The sequence below is a fragment of the Coffea arabica genome, chromosome 2e (assembly GCF_036785885.1).
Source record: "Coffea arabica cultivar ET-39 chromosome 2e, Coffea Arabica ET-39 HiFi, whole genome shotgun sequence".
Classification (NCBI taxonomy): Eukaryota; Viridiplantae; Streptophyta; class Magnoliopsida; order Gentianales; family Rubiaceae; genus Coffea; species Coffea arabica.
In genome coordinates this window covers 68521242-68539286 of record NC_092313.1, presented here as the reverse complement: position 1 = coordinate 68539286, position 18045 = coordinate 68521242, and the positions used below count along the sequence as shown (strand labels likewise).

Below are 18045 nucleotides of genomic sequence, written 5' to 3'. Positions count from 1 at the left end.
GAGCTCTCCAGAGATTTGAAAATTTTCATCTACCTCCTTTGATTTGATAGTTTTAGTAGCAAAGCCTTAAAATAATATTAACTTTGTCAAATTTTTAAATGAATACCCAAAAATGCCTTTGTGTAATGAGTTTTAATTTATTTTCCCATACAATTATAAGATTATCTAATATAATTATAAGGAAAAGGTGCCAAATTTTCATGTCCATATCTACTATTTAATAAATAATTATAACAATAATTTTATTACTATGATAGGATACTTTTAATGGTATTTTATTATGGATTTAGAATTATAAGATAGAAAGAAAATGTTGAAACAATTCATTTTATATTTTATGAATTTTTCGATTAGTGGGATTATCACAATTTAGTAGTGTTTTTGGGTCATTTCTTTTTTATTTGTTATTAATTTTAATACCAAAAAATAGAAAACAAATATTAGCAAAAATATTGGATTGCATATAAAGTTAATTCGTCAAAAAAATCACTAGTTCGACATTTAGTTAGAATAAAAACTAGAGGTAATAGTGGTAATTCCATAGTTTTATTGTCAAAAAATTTTAAAAAAAGTTTAAGAAGGAAAAGAATGAAAAAATAATTTTAAAAGTCATTCTAAGTATAAGCATACCAACAAGAGAATTTCATTAAAATATTTAAGGGTAGTATTGGCATTTTAAATAACAAGTGAGGTATATGTAATATTTAAAACCTCGAAGGAGCTAAATGAAATTGCCAAAAACCTCAAGAGAGGTTTCTGAAATTATCCCAAAACTTTTGAACCAAGACACTAGGACAAACACATATTTTCTCCGAAGTTCTTGGATACAAATAATATTTCACTAAACGTAGTGAGGAGACATAGATACATACATGATTTCCCCTTCTACCAATACCCCCTTCTCAAGTTGAACGAACTGTTGACACTCTTGTTCAATTTAAGTCACCAAGGAATCTGTGAATTATTCGAGTCAACTGCTCTTTTCAACTTAAATTGATATTAACCAAACTTGAGCAGCTTGATTAAAGATTATTGAGTCGGTCTCAGATGCAAAGCCACCCGACTTGAGGGAGCTAAATGTAATTGCCAAAAACCTCAAGAGAGGTTTTTGAAATTATCCCAAAAACTTTTGAACCAAGACACTAGGACAAACACATATTTTCTCCGAAGTTCTTGGATACAAATAATCAGTTGGGATTCTCTATGCCACTATTCGATGCCAAATCCAGTGCCAATTTCACTTATCACGTGATAGTAGAAGAAATTTAAATAAATAATGCATGCCAAAATAAATAAATAGGATACTTGACATAAATATAGAAGTGGCACTGAATTGCCACTGGAAAAGTGGCACTGTCGATCCCGTGTGATCAAATAATATTTCACTAAACCCAGTGAACATAGATACATACTTGATTTCCCCTTCTACCAATAACCCCTTCTCAAGTTGAACGAACTGTTGCTCAATTTAAGTCACCAAGGAATCTGTGAATTATTCGAGTCAACTGCTCTTTTCAACTTAAATTGATATTAACCAAGCTTGAGCAACTTGATTAAAGATTATTGAGTCGGACTCAGATGCAAAGCCACCCGACTTGATAGCATATAAATATACTAAGAATTGCTGGGAATTTCAGATGCAGCTAGCTAGAAGCAAAAACCAGTTCAGCTTTAACAATAACCAAGGCAAATTCAGATGCAGGCCGTAAGTTCTATATGTCAACCATGGCAGAGCACAGAAATTAGACATGAAATAGATTAAGGCTAAAATCAAACTATTCCCCATTTCCCCCTCGATAAAAGACCAAGAGAACTGTTTTCTACAACAAAATGAAACTGAAAAGCAAACTTTGAAGTACCAAGTACTACTGGATTAATGCAAAGTACTTCTTTTCAATTTGAATCTAAGTAAAAATGTTATTGATAACAATAGAAACGTCAATGGAAAGTAAAAGATGGAATGTGTTATACCATCGAATAAACAAATAAAGAATCAGAAAGAAAAGGAACCCCTGCGGGCCGAATTGAAACGACAACTAGCTAGCAGAAACTATAACATGATCTCCAACTCAAAGATGAAACATCCTCATTTGAGGCAAGATGGAGCGCAACAAATATCCTGTAATGTACTTATATGATCGTTGTGTTGAATGAATTCCATCCCAGCTTATGTATTTATCAGGGTTAGGACATGCAGAAACTCCTTCCGCCCCACACATCTTTCGAGGATCAAAATTGTATGGCCCTGATCCACTTCCACAACAAGCCTTTTGTAAAGAATTTCTATCAAATCCTGCAAGAATTTTCAACCAAAAATTTTAAGTTGTGGGATTAAGCTAGATAATTAATTTAGTACGTATATATACTTAAAAAAAATTTCGGCAAAATGATGGTATGGTAACAAATTAACTTACGTAGACGCTTGGCATGAGACAGGAGCCACAAGTAGGCGTTGTAGTAGTCACCATAGACAATGTCGACATAGGGATATTCTTTCTTCAACACGTTGATTGATGCTTTTAGAACTTCATTGTGAATTTCAGCGAAGTTGTTTAAGTCCTTGAGACAGTGTTTTTCATCATATGCTGCTGAGTTATTGGTGTGGAAGCTACTGAGATAAATTGGTAGACAACCAATTGGGAAGTTACCAGGGATAATAACTCGTCTTGCCCCAAAACCAATGACTCTCTGAAAATAGCAAAAATTAGCAAGATGAAAATAAGATTGTTAAATTTTTGTTTGTACATATAAACAAACCCCTAATGAAAAATGCCATTTTTGAAAAGTTGCAAAAAAAAAGGAATTTGAGAAATTTTTGTTTTTTTAAAAAAGCAGTTTTGAGAAATTAAACATACTTGAAATTAAATTAACAAGGAAATTAAATCAAAAACAGAGAGAGCACTCACCCGAACAGCATCTGTAATACTTTGGACAACATCTGGCACTAAACCAGTTAACTCGTCCAAGGTTTTTCTTTGAACGAAGCCATAGTTATAGTCATTGCCTCCAATCTCACCAACAAAGAAAAGGGCATTTCTGAGCATTTTCCAACATCCTAGGGTTTAGATTAACAAAAAAAGAAATAGGATAATCAATAATTGTTACCTTAATATATTCTTGATCTGTGCTAAAAAGTTAAATTAATTTGCTAACCTTCTTTGGTGTGACAAGTGGAGTTGAAGTGGGAAGCCATCCATTCCAATTGCACGCTAAGGGAACTATTGGTTGCTGGATTTGTAATGTTTTTAGCTTTCAATGCCTCTTCTGATAGAGCAGTAGCTCCAGCAACAGCAAAGTTTACCCCATGTTTGAAGTTTGCATGAGCTTTCTTGTAAGGTTCGAGGTATGGAAGACCAAATGCTGTTGCTGTTAAACAAAGTTCAACAATCTTAGTTGCTAATACGATTAGGAGTATTAAAAAAAACTTAACCAAAATATGGACGTTCTACAAGAAAAATTAGGCCTAGTTTTTCCTCAAAAGAATTAATTGGAATTCTGCCTTGTTTGAAAAACTTTTTTGCAAATTGCGAGAAAATTCTCAACTACAAAAAAAAAAGTAATAATAAAAAGTAGTTTGGGATTAATTTTGGTGCATACCGAAATAGTCAACCATGAGGAGCCCATTAGAACATCGACCAGTAGGTTTTCCAAACGTTGTCTCGCCATAAGGGGGTCTAGTGAACAAGAAACCACTGCCATGGGGACTCTCTAAAACAAGGTTTCCAGTATCAGAAATTGAGTCACCGAGCTGATATATCTTGTCAAGGTGATACAGCCTTCCCAGTTCACCTGCTTTTTCAACATTCATAAAACCGGCCATGGTACCTCTGAATTTTCTTGCAGTGCAAGCATGAGGATGTAAAAGAAGAAGAATTAAGAAGAAATTTAGACAAATAATGGAGCTATGTTGACCCCTCGTAGCCATTGTTTATTGGAAGATAACAAGGAAAAAATACGATTGGAATTGTTGATGTATAAAGTTCCCATGATTGATAGTGCTGAATATATAGGCACCAATAGGATTCCATTCACTTTAGGATTAGAGTACCAATCTCCTAGTATGTTTGACAAGGGAAAAATACTAGGATTAGAATTGTTATACTAGTATGTATTACAATTTCCTTGTTATACTAGTATGTTTGACAAGGAAACATACTAGGATTAGAATTGTTATACTAGTATGTATACCAATTTCCTTGTTATACTAGTATGTATAACAACTTAACAAGGAAAAAATACGATTTGAATTGCTGATGTATAAAGTTCCCATGATTGATAGTGCTGAATAGGCACCAATAGGATTCTATTCACTTTAGAATTAGAGTACCAATCTCCTAGTATGTTTGCTGAGCGACAAAATCCAATTTCTTTCAGGATGAGATCATAAATCTCTCCTAGTATTGTTGGGATCGGGTGTATATGACAAATAAAACTAATTTCTGTGGAACTAGAAATCCAAATGTTTTTTGGATTCAAACTATTGTAAATATATATATTGTTAATCACGTAGAACCATTCTAAATTGTCGGGTAAAAAATTCGTGGATCCTCTAAATTATTGCCATTGTTTACTTTTAACCCCTCATTTAAATTTTATTTTCGATTGACCCTTGACTAATTAAAACTGTATACTTTAAGAACTCCCGGTGACTTTAGAATTAAATCCAGTTAGATTTAAATGGCATTTTTGTCCATTCATAACTGAAGCATTAAGACCAACACAAAAAATCTGAAAAAGAGCTAACCCTTTAATTTCTTAAGCACACCATTGAAACTGGAGGAGTTTTACTTCATTATTCTTCTGTTGCTTTAATTTATTGGGATCATGGTTTTGAAGCTGTTACTTATGCCATAAATAGACTTCCTATTTCTGGTCTCAATGATAAATCCTAAACTTATGAGACTTTATTTGGCACACAGCCCAATTATCATGAATTGCGAGTATTTGGTTCACTCCGTTATCTACGGTCAAAGGTTTATTTTTCAAATAAGTTGGAATCTCATTCCAGAACATGTGTCTTTCTTGGGTTTTTGCTAGATCCATGTAGACTGTAATAGAATCATTGCCTCTGTTAAGTTTATGCAATTTTCCGTTCAGATGCGTAAATATTGCCAAGCTTTTGCTGTACCGTATGTGCTGTATCAGCACCGACAATTTGTACTGAAAGTAGTCCTTAAGAGATGGAAGAGACTAACCAACTGAGAACAATCTGATATTCCAGCAACTAAGGCTCCGTTTGATAACACTGAATCTGAATTCTAAATTCTGAATTCTGAATTCTGAAATAATTAATTTGCTGAATTTTAAGCACTGAAAAGAGATATATGAATGTCTGAATCTTAATGCTGAATCTATTTATACTGTTTGATAAATATTCATAACTTAATGCTTAATAAGCTAAATTGTACAATTTTGCCCTTCTATCTTTTAATCCAAAAAGGAAATAGAACCTATGATTTAATTAACTTAAAATTGTTAGGTATAAAAATGACAATGATTGTGAAGAACAATGCATACAGTGACAATGTTTCTTTGTGTGGGAAAAGGGTATGGTTTCATTGTTTTGAGAATGGGAAAACGAGCTTTTAATACTCCAAAAGCACGTTCAATTACATTTCTCAATCTTGCATGTGCTTGGTTAAAGCGTTCTTCTTTTGATCTTGGACGAGAAGCATTTCGAAAATCAGACAATCAATATCTAATATTTCGATATGGTGTCATAAAGCCACGTGTGTGTGGATAAGCTGCATCACATAAATAATATTTATCTGCACAAAAAAAATATATATCAAAATATAAATGTTTGTGGATGAAAATTACTGCAAAAAAAAATACTATTGTTAAAAAAAAATTTTGAATAGAGAATATTAGGTTGTTTTGTTTAATTAGATAAGGATTTTGAATAGGAAATATTAGGTTGTTAATTAGATAAGGATTTTGAATGTAATTAACAAACAGGGTTATATTTGGTAGATAAGATAAAGTAGTTGAAGTAAATCTCTTGATTCTTATCAAATTAAGCATTCAGCTACGATTCTTGTGCTGAAAAAAATACATACAAATTCAGTACCACTTAATAAGTTCAGCAGGTGAATTTTTATTTATCAAACACCCACAACATCTGAATGTCTGAATGAATTCAGTTTCAGCACTTTTTTATGTTATCAAACAGGCACTAAGTCAGATATGCTGGATTGGGTTCACCACTGGCAAGAATTTTAGACAGAGACTCTTCGGAGACAAATCACGTTATATCCACGTAGCAACAGGAGTACTGTTTTGCAAAGCAAGTCGTCGGAGGAATTCAATTTTATGTAGATTTGATGAACAATGTTTGGAGAAGGAATCCAAAAAGTGAGAGAACCACAGGATTAGAAACCAAGACTTTGGTTGGTGGACATACTGATTGGAAAAAAAAAAAGCCACACTATTTTTAATTGCTCTGATACCACGAAGAAACAAAATAAAAAGGAAGAAAAATTCTCATGGATACGACATGCCGTCCAGTTGCAAACAACTTGAAATATGCGGAAGTTGTTAAAACCAAAGTAACTCAATTTTAACCTAATTCATAAAATCTGATCTACTATCTACTAGTTTAAATGAATTTCCAAATAACCAATCAAACCTTATCAAATTTCTTATCACCAAATTCACAACGAATGCTGTAGTAGCTATTTTGATTTTAGAGGTTTATGCCTAAAACGGTGCTTTGGACCCCTAATATACGGTTTGGAGAACCCGAAAAATTCATCAAAAATATATAGGAGATATATTTCATAAAATTAATATATATATATATATATATATATATATATATATATATATAGAGAGAGAGAGAGAGAGAGAGAGAGAAACAATTTACACACATAAAAGATATGTGTGGGAGAAGAGAAATAAGACCAACAATAATCTATTAATCACATCATAAGTACATGGCTCTCTATCCTTCACTCTTCTCAATTATCATTACACAATAATATGATTCCCTATTTACAGACTAGATGACTTGATAAACAAGTCTTACACCACAAGAAATTTTCTAATAAAACACTAATTCCTAAACAATAAAACTATCATAACTTGACTCCAATAAAATTACTAAAACCCTAAATTAACTAAAACACTACTATATAATAATATGGAAATTTCTAATTTTGAACCTTGATTTAATATGTCAATATTATCTCCCTTAAATCAAGCTCTCCCTAGGATCAAGTTCAATTACAATCAATAATCTCCCTTGATTTTTGCTGCTGCAATATTCCATGCACTTGGACAAATTTATCTTGTTGCTCAACTTATTTTTCACTGATAAAAATAATCCATGCTTCTGAATAAACTTTTTTCACTGATAAAAATAATCCATGCTTCTTTTGTCGTCCAATTTGATGTCAACATATTGACAATTCGCTTTGTGATTTTCATAATCACAATTCAAGACAGGATTCTTCCACGATCTCTGTTGTAACATCCGCAATTAATCTGACAATTTTCGAACCAATTTTATGGTCCAATCCTCACAATCTAGACACTACATGACCAATCTTGTGGTCTAATTCAATCAACTAATTTCTTCACAACAACTTTTATGCTTAAACTCTGACGACGAAAAACACCCACAATTAACCCTTGTAATCTGGTTGTCAATTCTTCAATGCTATACAGTGGCGGAGCTAGGAATTAACTTTGGGGGGGGGGCGAGTCTATAACAATGAAAGTAAAATATATTTAAAAAAAAAATAATGTGAACATATATACCACAAGATTAGAAACAACCTTATATAGAATGAAAATTACTTATACGCTTCACATATACAAAAATATCATCATATTTACAAATCTATTTGACTGTGTGAGACATATGAAATTGTGCATGACGACTTTTAATTTTATCAAAGTCATCAATGATTGAATTTACATCAAAAGTTCTAGCAATTTCTTTCTCAATATACATTATCATAGAGTTGGCAAGAAAGTCTTCCTCCATCCTAGAACGCAAACAAGTCTTGATGATTTTCATAGTAGAAAATGCACGTTCTGTTGTAGCTGTTGAAACAGGAAGAGTCAAAATAAGACGAATCAATCTATCAATAAGAGTATAGCACATTGACTTTCTTGTCTTTGCTAACACTTGGCACAACTCCTGAAGTGATGACAAATTTTGAAGTTGAGAATTACAGGAAAACTCAATCTGGAAAATCTCTAATTGAGTTCTTAAGTGTAACTTCTCTTGATCTGTGAAGTCAGCTGAATAAAACTTGTTTGCAAGTTGACAAATTTGTTCAATATTGAAAGCCTAAAAATTTTCTTTGGGGTGCAATGCTGAACTAAGAATAAGCAACTCTATTACATCTTCCTTAAACCTATTCTTCATTTCAAGTATTTGAGAATCAACCGTTGCCAAAAACACATCAATCCTGTAGTGATGCTCCATGGTAATTGGATCATTTTGTTTTCGAATTCTTCCTCGACCTGCTTTATAAATGACATTCATATCAGGCATCTCTATATTTCGTGCATCACAAAATGTCTTTACATTGGTGAACAATTCATTCCATCCATTATCTCTGTAACTTTGAAGTCGATCCTTTGTTACTGAAACCAATTTAAGGGCATTCAAAATATCTTGAGATTTGCATTGTAAAGCTTGAGAAAGTACTTGTGCAAATCCTAAAATGTCCCTCATCATATGCATAACAAGAACAAAATCAAAGGATGTCATGAAATCATAAACTCTGTTAGCTTCACTTCTTTGAGTTGATGTATTTCCATAATTGATAACATCAATTAGGACAGAGCAAATGTCTTCATATTCTGTGAATAAGCTACAGATAGAACTAAAATGAGACCCCCATCTTGTAGTCCCTGGCCGTTTTAAGGTACCCATCTGATTCTGACCCCTACCAGTCTCAAGTTCATCAATAGCAATCAATTCAGCAATTCTAGCAGCTCTAGCAACTCTAAGTTGGTCCACCCGTTTGCAAGAAGATGAAACTAAATTTATAAGAAGAGATAAGTTTGTAAAGAATTGTTCCACAGGAATTACCTCTTGAGATGTTGCTACCAATGTTAATTGCAGTCGATGAGCAAAACAGTGAATATAATATGCATAGGGGCACTCCTGAATAAATAATGCTTGCAGTCCATTCCATTCTCCACGCATGTTACTAGCTCCATCATATCCTTGGCCACGAATGTTTTGCACACTAAGATTATGGAGAGAAAGGACATCACATATCTCCTTCTTCAAAGTCAAGGAATTGGTTTCGTGCACATGAACAATGTCAAAAAATCTCTCTCGAATATAGCCTTGCTTGTCCACAAATCTAAGAACAATAGCCATTTGCTCTCTTTTTGATCTATCTTGAGCCTCATCAACAAGTATAGAAAATTTTGAATCACTAATCTCCTCTCGAATATGCTTTTGTATCTTGATCGACCAAATGGACAATATCTCCTTTTGGATCGTAGGAGAAGTATAAGATGCATTTTGAGGAGCATTATCAAGAACCACAGCAGCCACTTTTTCATTATAAGAAGACACATGCTTGATCAACTCAATAAAATTTCCTCGATTGTTAGAATCTAAACTTTCATCATGACCCCTAAAAGCCACCGCTTGAAATGCACACCATTTTGCAGCATCTATGGAAACTTGAAGTTGCAACCTGCTCAGAATTTTGCTTCTCAATAATTTTGTCAAGATGTTGCAATGAGTTTCCCAAATCATGATAGCATTGCATTGCCACTTTGTGTGATGACTTAGGATCTTTTCCAATGTGATTTAAAAAAGCACAATTTTTTCCATCATTTACCTTCTTCCATGATCTAAATCCACTAGTTGTGAAGGCCATTGATCCAAAACGGTCCGTTGGCTTGGAAAAAAGTGAGCAAGGAAGACAAAAGGCAGCATTCTTTGTTGGAGAAAATTCCAACCAATCTGGAAACAATTTATACCAAGAGAAAAGGAAATGTCGGCCCTTCTTGTCAACAACCATTGATTCAATCGGAAGCTCAGGTTGGTATGGCCCAAACTTAATATATGCTCTCCGTACCTCATCCCTTTGATGCTCTAGATATTCCCAAATGGATTTTCTCTTTCCAAGATCACGTTCTATGGATGAAATATCAAACTCTAATGATTCAGCTCTACAAAATTTCTTTGTTTGATGCTTAGGAGAAGAATCACGAAGAGGACAAGGAATTTCACCACTTCCACTTGGTTCTAGACGTCTTTTCTTGAAAAAAGAATCAATTGTCCTGTTGGCCATTACCACTATATTTGCAACAAACAACAACCTGTAATCGAAATAAAATTGATTGAGAAATGCTGATTATGGCCTATAGAGATGGAATAAAAGCAGCAAGAACATTTGCAACCTAAGTAGACATAAGTGACATGCACAAAGTATTATTCAATAATAAAATGCAAACAAATGATAAAAGATCTCCATTAGAGCAGAACAAGTTCTCATTTCAAACATATCTCAAGGAAGTTTTCATAGCTTGTTATTAAATCGGCTGAACTTGAACAACTAACACCTACTTGAACTCATCAACTACTGTAATCCAAAAAATAATCAATAACTATCCATGCCAGTAAAAGTTTCTATAGTCTAAACAAGCATTACTATAAAGTATAAACGGAAACCGACCATAATAAATATGTACAATTTAAACTCCTTAAATTGCATAGCAAATTCTCAGCACAATATCGAGAAACAAAGATAGACAATTCTAGAGGAACAAATATTCAGGAGGTCTTACTGCCTGCTGTCTAGAAAACCATGATAAATAAAGCAATGATAAAATAAAATCAGTAAAATGACAAGCAGAAAACTAAAACTCAATGCGACAAGTTATTTGCCCAATAAAACTCAATGCTACAAGTACGAAAAATAATACAAGTCCCTCTCGATCAATTCATCAAACAACTAGCGGGCGAACTTTTTTACACCCACATTTCACTAAATAAATTTCTAAGTAAAAAAAAAAAAATTTTACACCCCTCCAATTGTTTGAAAAAAAATTACCTAGATGGCTAGACCATGCAAAATGCAATGGTACAAATGTACAATCCTTAGCCAGCGGGGGAAGGTCTTCACAGGAGAAAGTTCTTCAAGGCTCAAGCCTTTGACGTTTCTATTTTCTACTTTGACGTTTCTACTTAGGAAGAAGAATTGTGGCAGTCAATTGCCAAGTTAACTAACTGGCGTCTGGCTATCTTTTCTTTGCACTCCATACGTTAAGAAAATAATTCTCTGTTATTTGGACTTTCAAATATTATTATTTGGGCCCCTTGGGGGGGCAAAGTGAATTTTTTGATTAATTTTTGGGGGGGCAAAACATAATAATAAATTTTTTTTTACTTAGAAATTTTTTTTTTAACAATTGGAGGGGGGCGGTTGCCCCCCCCTTCCCTCCGCCCCTGATGCTATAGGCACCTCAAAATCAATTTCTTGAACCTAGGACTCTGATACTAAATGTAGAACCTAAAAAATTCATCAAAAATATATAGGAGCAATTTACACACATAAAGATATGTGTGGGAGAAGAGGAATAAGACCAACAATAATCTATTAATCACATCATAAGTACAAGACTCTCAATCCTTTGCTCTTCTCAATCTTCATTCTTCTCAACTAAATACAATAATATGATTTCTTATTTATAGACTAGATGATTTGATAAACAAGTCTCACACCACAAGAAATTTCCTAATAAGATACTAATTCCTAAACAATAAAACTACCATAACTTGACTCCAATAGAATTACTAAAACCCTAATTTGACTAAAACACTACTATAGAATAATACAAAAATTTTTAATTTTGAACCTTGATTTAATATGCCAGCATGATTGGTACATTTACTTGCTTGATTTAGAATACCTTGCATTTGTCCCTCTTTAAAATGAGGCCACCTTGTGTGCATTTTCTATTTTTAACTAAAGATGGTTGAACATGAAGTTTTCTCCAAATTATTACAATTTGGAGATCCTAATTTTAAATTATTGATTATCACCCACATTTAATTGTAGCACAAGATGCGAATAAGTGGTTTGAGTTGGAACTTGGAAGAAAAAGGCTTATAAGAAAACTCTCTAAGTCTTGTGGAATCCCTGTTTGTTTGATTGTGTTTAGGCTAGGAGAGTTCAAAATTTTGAAAATGCAGCTGATACTTTCTTCTATCCTGATGTTGTTTCTAGACTTGGTAGATGGTCTTCATTTTTCTCTTTATGACAAAGCTACTAGATTGGTTTCTTTCTGTTTAATTGAGTGCATATGTTGGTAACTTTTTCCAATTATCCTTCAGAGAGCTAATAAGCTTCTATAGATGTGAAACTGAAAGTTTTCTAACCCTTTGGCTTGTTAAGATTATGGCTACTCCGTGATCATCAGGAATTTCTTGTGAAGAGGAAAGATTATCATTTGACAGTTGGAACTAGTGGAAGTGAACCATATAAATAGGTGTTACAGTCTAGAATTGAAAGTATTTGATTCCTCTTCATTTACTTTTTACTTGAACTTTTCAATTGAAGTTTGAATCATCCATGGTTAGTCGCAATAATGTCTTATATTTAAAATATCGTGGAAATGAAGTCTCAACAAGAAAGGGTTTTAAGTAAATACCGTGGAAAAAGAAGTCTCAATAAGAAAATAAGAACAGGTTTAGTAATCTTCCAGCATGTTAAGATACTGCCCCAAAACCCTCTACTATTTGGTGGGCGTTGTCCCTTTTGAAGAGAAAGTACTAGTTGGTTCAAGCCTTCAAGCTTATATTTCCAATGTCAATTTTCTCAACTAAATAGGCTTTTTCCGATGCAGATAAACATTTTTAGGATAACCTTATTATGTTCTATTCTATACTATTTTCCAGTATGAGAATGAGTTTGAGGAAAGCAAGGAAATGAAAACTAGTAAAGAAACATGATTAAAAAAAAGTATCCTACAAACAACCTTATTATGTGCTGTTGTATAGTATCTTCCGGTATCTTGACAAGTTTGCTATGAGAATGAGTTTGAGGAAAGCAAGGAAATGAAAAATTAGGAAAGAAACATTATTAAAAAGAATATCCTATAAACAAAAATGAAACTATGGTTTTCTATTAAAATTTTAAGTGAAATTTACACTCGGTGCTTTATTGTATATTTACATAACACTTTATAGTTTCAAAAGTCATATATAACTCCCTCATAATTTAGATTAAAGTGCAAAAGTGACAGATGTGGTTCTTTATAACGAAACCTACTGAAATGTAAAGATTACCCTTGTATAGGAATTAAAAAGATTTAAGTGGCTAAGGTATATAAATGTAATATGCATAAACATCCTTGTTGAGATCACGATATGGAGCATACAATCCTATGATCTGAATTATGACAACTAATCGAGATCTCAGCTTGGGTCAAAATTTGGCCTTAAACTAACTTTTTTTTTTATCAAAAATCTTAAACTAACAAAATATTAAAATTTTACTGTAATGTTTTAAAATAGTAGGATCTTGTAGCATCTAGATTTTCCTAGTTTTAAGGCCAAATATTGGATCTTAGTTGCAATCTGAATTGGTTGTCATGATCTAGATCGTAGAATCAACATTATAGTAATGTTCCTTTTAGTCTTTTGGTCGTTAGCCACTGCCACAAGGCCTCAACCCAAAAAACACATTATATGAACTCCTCCTTATATCCATCAGCATCTCAATCACAAAAGCCAACCAAGTCTGCCTGAAGTACAAAGCCAGCTAAGTCTAGCCGACGCAGAAGAAAACAAATGAAGCAAGGGAAAACCACCGGAGAAGTAGGTCAACAACATCCTACTCTTTGACAAGTCACTTATTGACGTGCGTGGGGTATACATATAACAATTAATTCATCCACAATCAAGTTTTACATTTATAAACCCTAAATATCCCACACGCAATTTATCACAAGTATACGAGTTGTGATTGAGTATAGGGTATTAAGGGTCGATCCCACAGGGAAGATTTCCAATTATCGGTGATTTTCGAATCCCTTTATTATCTAGACTATCATAAACATAAAAGTAATGAAAATAACACAAAAACACTCCTAGAGATATGGAATTCCTTACTACTCCTACAAATAAGATTACCGGTTAAGTGAATACTATTATCTTGACTAGTTATCGCGTAATTTCCTAATGTATGTGAAACATACTCTCGTAGTAAATAAACTATACTTGTAGCTAAACCATACCTACTCTCGTGGTTATGAAATTAACTACAATCTCATTTCTTCTATGAAATTACATGAAACAAGTTACTAAAGCCACAAACATGCTCCTCTACTCTCGTGAGTGAACTCCCTAGATTTATCACTTCCTTGAACTAGTGTTAAATTTCAATTCTCATTGCAAACTTAACACCTTAAGATTATCACAATTAATGGCCGATTAATCATGATTAGAAAAGCAAAAGTAATAAATAACTTGCTCAAAATAATATCATCAAATAACCAAGTAAACATCACTAATAAGATATAGAAAGTTCATACATAACTCTAGACATAAACTTTAACTAAACATAAAGAACAAAATTCAAACCTGTATTATAGTTAAACATGAACATGAATACAAAAGAGAAAGTGATAGGAGAGATGTCACCCTTGTCACATAAGTTTCAAACTCTCCATCTTTGCTCTACAATCTTCATCCAAATCTAACTACAAATACAAGAAGGAAAAACTACACTAACTAGTTTATATTATCCTAACTAATGAACTAAGAAAATTCTAGTGAAAGCTACATTTTTGGTGAGTTTCTCTAACCTTCCAAAGTTGTGAAAATGGTCTCCAAAGGTTATATTTATAGAGGAATTCAAGAGTCAAAGGAGTTGTTTCTAGTTGTCATTTTTTACTCTTGAAACTCTCAAAGATTGCTTCTCAAAGTTTTCATGCTCATCTGATCATTTCTAGCCAGAATCTTTGCGAAAAAATGATCAAAAAGGTTGTGCGAAAAGAGCACAAGTTCCAGAGCAAGTTGCAGCCAAAATCCACTAAAACGTGGGTAGAAAACATAGCCTGTGCCTGCATTTTGACTCCTCATTTTACTCTTTGCAGGTTTGCACTTTTCTGGGCAGAATTCATCATTGCTCTGTTTTTTGTCCAATTTTAACTAGTATTTTCTTGATGATGGAGCCAAACTAGCTCTTGTATAAAATATGAAATTGTAGCCCTTTGAGTTAGCTTTCCAATACATCAAGAATCATCCAATTTGGAATTCTGTGGACTGAGAAATGACCAAAATGCCCTTGACTGGTTAGAACCTTGTTTCAGCTTTCGACCATGAACATGCACTTCTGTATTTCGACTTTTTTGACTAGGAAAATGACTAAACTGGACTTTGATGTCTATACCAAATGTAGTTCTATTTCTTAACTTCAAAATGGTATAAGAATCACCTTAATCTGATGCTTGTAGCTGAAGACATAGTCAAAATACAACAACGTGTCAAAACTGGAAAACTTGCATATCATCCTTTGAACATTTTGCACTTCATGTTCTCTTTTAAATCACTTCAAACCATCATCAATCATCTAATTATCTTCTCAAATCACTCCATTTGATGATTCAATCATTAAACCTATAATACCATAAAGTTTTCACCACTAAAATCCATAGAAATGCAATTTTTACACTTTAAACCACAAAATGCATTTTTTCACTAGAAACTTAGTTAATTAGCTATAAAAGTAATTAAAACATACCAAAACTAACTAATAAAACACATAAAATATATACTTATCAAGTTCTCTCACACTTGAACTATTGCTTGTCCTGAAGCAATAAGAAATACAAACCAACAATGATCCAAAGTTTTGAAAATAAATATGTGCACCATTCAATTTCATTTTCTCAAAACAAGGTAAATGACTATTATGCAATCACTCAATTAAATTTAAGTACTCATAATATCAAGTAAAAGAGAGCGAATTATACCCTAATTTTAACTAGTTCAATTCAATTTCTCATCCTTACTCAATTTCACAAGCAAGAAACGCCTATGGTCAATAAAATTATTTCATAAACTCATGATCATTTTCTTATTCAAACTTAAAGAGGGATTTATTTATTCAACATAGTTAAATATTACTCAAGTCGTGAAAGTGTCTTTTGACGCGAAGATCGACATTTTTAGATAAATATCACCGGTTACTCAACACTTCACATACTCAAGTTGCCTTGCATGCTCTTAATTGAAGTACCGTTTTACGCAAAAGTTGATAGTTGTAGATGAAAACTCTCAGTTACTAAGCACAATAATTATTGGAGTAGAATAACTTTTATTCTCTCTTCTTCTTTTTTTTCTCTTTTTCTTTCTCTTTTCTTTTTTTTTCAAAGTAAAGATAATAACATTTCTTCAAAAGAATAATCATGAGAAGAGTGTAACACTTATTGACCATATTAATCACTTAACTATGTAAAATGAAGTAAAGAGAAGAAATTTCATCAAATATGTAAAATTTAGGCATAATTTTCTCCACTTTACAAGATATACTTTCCTATAAATACACAAATTATAATCACAGAATAGTCATTTCCAAGTTAAATGAGAAAAGAAGTTTTCAAACCACATATATTTATCTCAAAAGTAAAAGGAATTTGAATTACTAATGGTATGGAACTTGTTATCCCTTGAGTTGAAAAAATTTGAAACTTTTTGGGGTAATTTTGCAAATTTTGACAAGATTTTGAAAAAATTTTGCCAGAGTTTCCCCTTAAAACTAGACGAATCTCCCTACCAGCAAACCCAAGATTAATCAACATTCAAGTGCAATTTATATTCCAAACATCAAATCCAAGCAATAAACACAAAAAATACTACAAGTACCACACATTTCCCCCCCTCCCACATTTGAAATACACATTGTCCTCAATGTGTAGGGAAAGAAAAATAACAAAAGATAGAAAGAAATACTCCCCAGTGCAATGGCTGAGATCCAAATCAACCATGATTCACGAACCTTCGCCAAAAGATACAAACATCTACTAATATTGTCCAAAAGATCCAATGTAAAAGAAATAGTTAATGGTACCCTACATAAGAAAAGAAAAGAAAAGCTAAAAAAAGATCGAAGCAAAGCAAAATGTAGCTCAAGGTGCCAACCCAACTCCTCCCTCACTAGCGGATCCGTGACCATCACCACTATCTCCAAGAGTAGGGCGAGACTGAGGAGTGATGCCTAAATGATCCTCCATTTGATGCATCCTAACATCATAAGAATCTAGGCGAGCATCGATTCGATCAACTCCCTCAACCACTTGAGTCTGATGGCAGCCTAAAATGTCGAAGAGTCGCTGCCAGTTGGAATGCTAACAAAAGATAGAAAGAAATACTCCCCAGTGCAATGGCTGAGATCCAAATCAACCATGATTCACGAACCTTCGCCAAAAGATACAAACATCTACTAATATTGTCCAAAAGATCCAATGTAAAAGAAATAGTTAATGGTACCCTACATAAGAAAAGAAAAGAAAAGCTAAAAAAAGATCGAAGCAAAGCAAAATGTAGCTCAAGGTGCCAACCCAACTCCTCCCTCACTAGCGGATCCGTGACCATCACCACTATCTCCAAGAGTAGGGCGAGACTGAGGAGTGATGCCTAAATGATCCTCCATTTGATGCATCCTAACATCATAAGAATCTAGGCGAGCATCGATTCGATCAACTCCCTCAACCACTTGAGTCTGATGGCAGCCTAAAATGTCGAAGAGTCGCTGCCAGTTGGAATGCTATGGAGGTGGAGGTGGTGGCGGCGGCGGCAGGGCAGAAGTAGCCGGCCCGGCAAAAGTAGAGTGACCAGCTTCGCCTTGCTCAGTGTGACTAGCTTGTCTCGATCGATCTCTCCTTGGGCAAGGTAAATTGTCTGTCGAAATGCCCATGCCTGTAAGAGTAGCAACACATAACTCGCCCATAGGTCTCACCGGATCTCGCGGGATACCCTTCAAATTGACGCCTTCCCATTTGAAAATCAAGGATAGGAGACGTGGAAACCACAATCAATAGGAGGTCACACTTTGT

The 18045-nt window shown here is 33.5% G+C and overlaps 2 protein-coding genes across 2 annotated transcripts; both read right to left on the bottom strand.

Moving 5' to 3' along the window:
- Window positions 1-2069: 2069 nt before the first annotated feature.
- Window positions 2070-3820, bottom strand: LOC113729383 (acetylajmalan esterase-like). The gene is made up of 5 exons (XM_027253685.1): window positions 3598-3820; window positions 3154-3366; window positions 2907-3055; window positions 2415-2688; window positions 2070-2293 (listed from the first exon to the last, which is right to left on the bottom strand). The coding sequence occupies exons 1-5, from the start codon at window positions 3818-3820 to the stop codon at window positions 2070-2072; spliced, it is 1083 nt and encodes a 360-aa protein (XP_027109486.1).
- Window positions 3821-8299: 4479 nt separating this feature from the next.
- Window positions 8300-10274, bottom strand: LOC113729381 (uncharacterized). The gene is made up of 2 exons (XM_072077842.1): window positions 9961-10274; window positions 8300-9671 (listed from the first exon to the last, which is right to left on the bottom strand). Exons 1-2 carry the CDS (start codon window positions 10272-10274, stop codon window positions 8300-8302), a joined length of 1686 nt encoding a protein of 561 aa, XP_071933943.1.
- Window positions 10275-18045: the final 7771 nt, after the last annotated feature.

Excerpts from the sequence above, each read along its gene's own strand:
- LOC113729383 (XM_027253685.1), bottom strand. The coding sequence starts at position 3,820 with ATGGCCGGTTTTATGAATGTTGAAAAAGCAGGTGAACTGGGAAGGCTG. Across the intron at positions 3,367-3,597 it reads CCTCATGGTTGACTATTTCG|CAACAGCATTTGGTCTTCCA; the intron begins GTATGCACCAAA and ends TTTGTTTAACAG. Across the intron at positions 3,056-3,153 it reads CACTTGTCACACCAAAGAAG|GATGTTGGAAAATGCTCAGA; the intron begins GTTAGCAAATTA and ends TCTAAACCCTAG.
- LOC113729381 (XM_072077842.1), bottom strand. The coding sequence starts at position 10,274 with ATGGCCAACAGGACAATTGATTCTTTTTTCAAGAAAAGACGTCTAGAA. Across the intron at positions 9,672-9,960 it reads CGACATTTCCTTTTCTCTTG|GTTGCAACTTCAAGTTTCCA; the intron begins GTATAAATTGTT and ends AATTCTGAGCAG.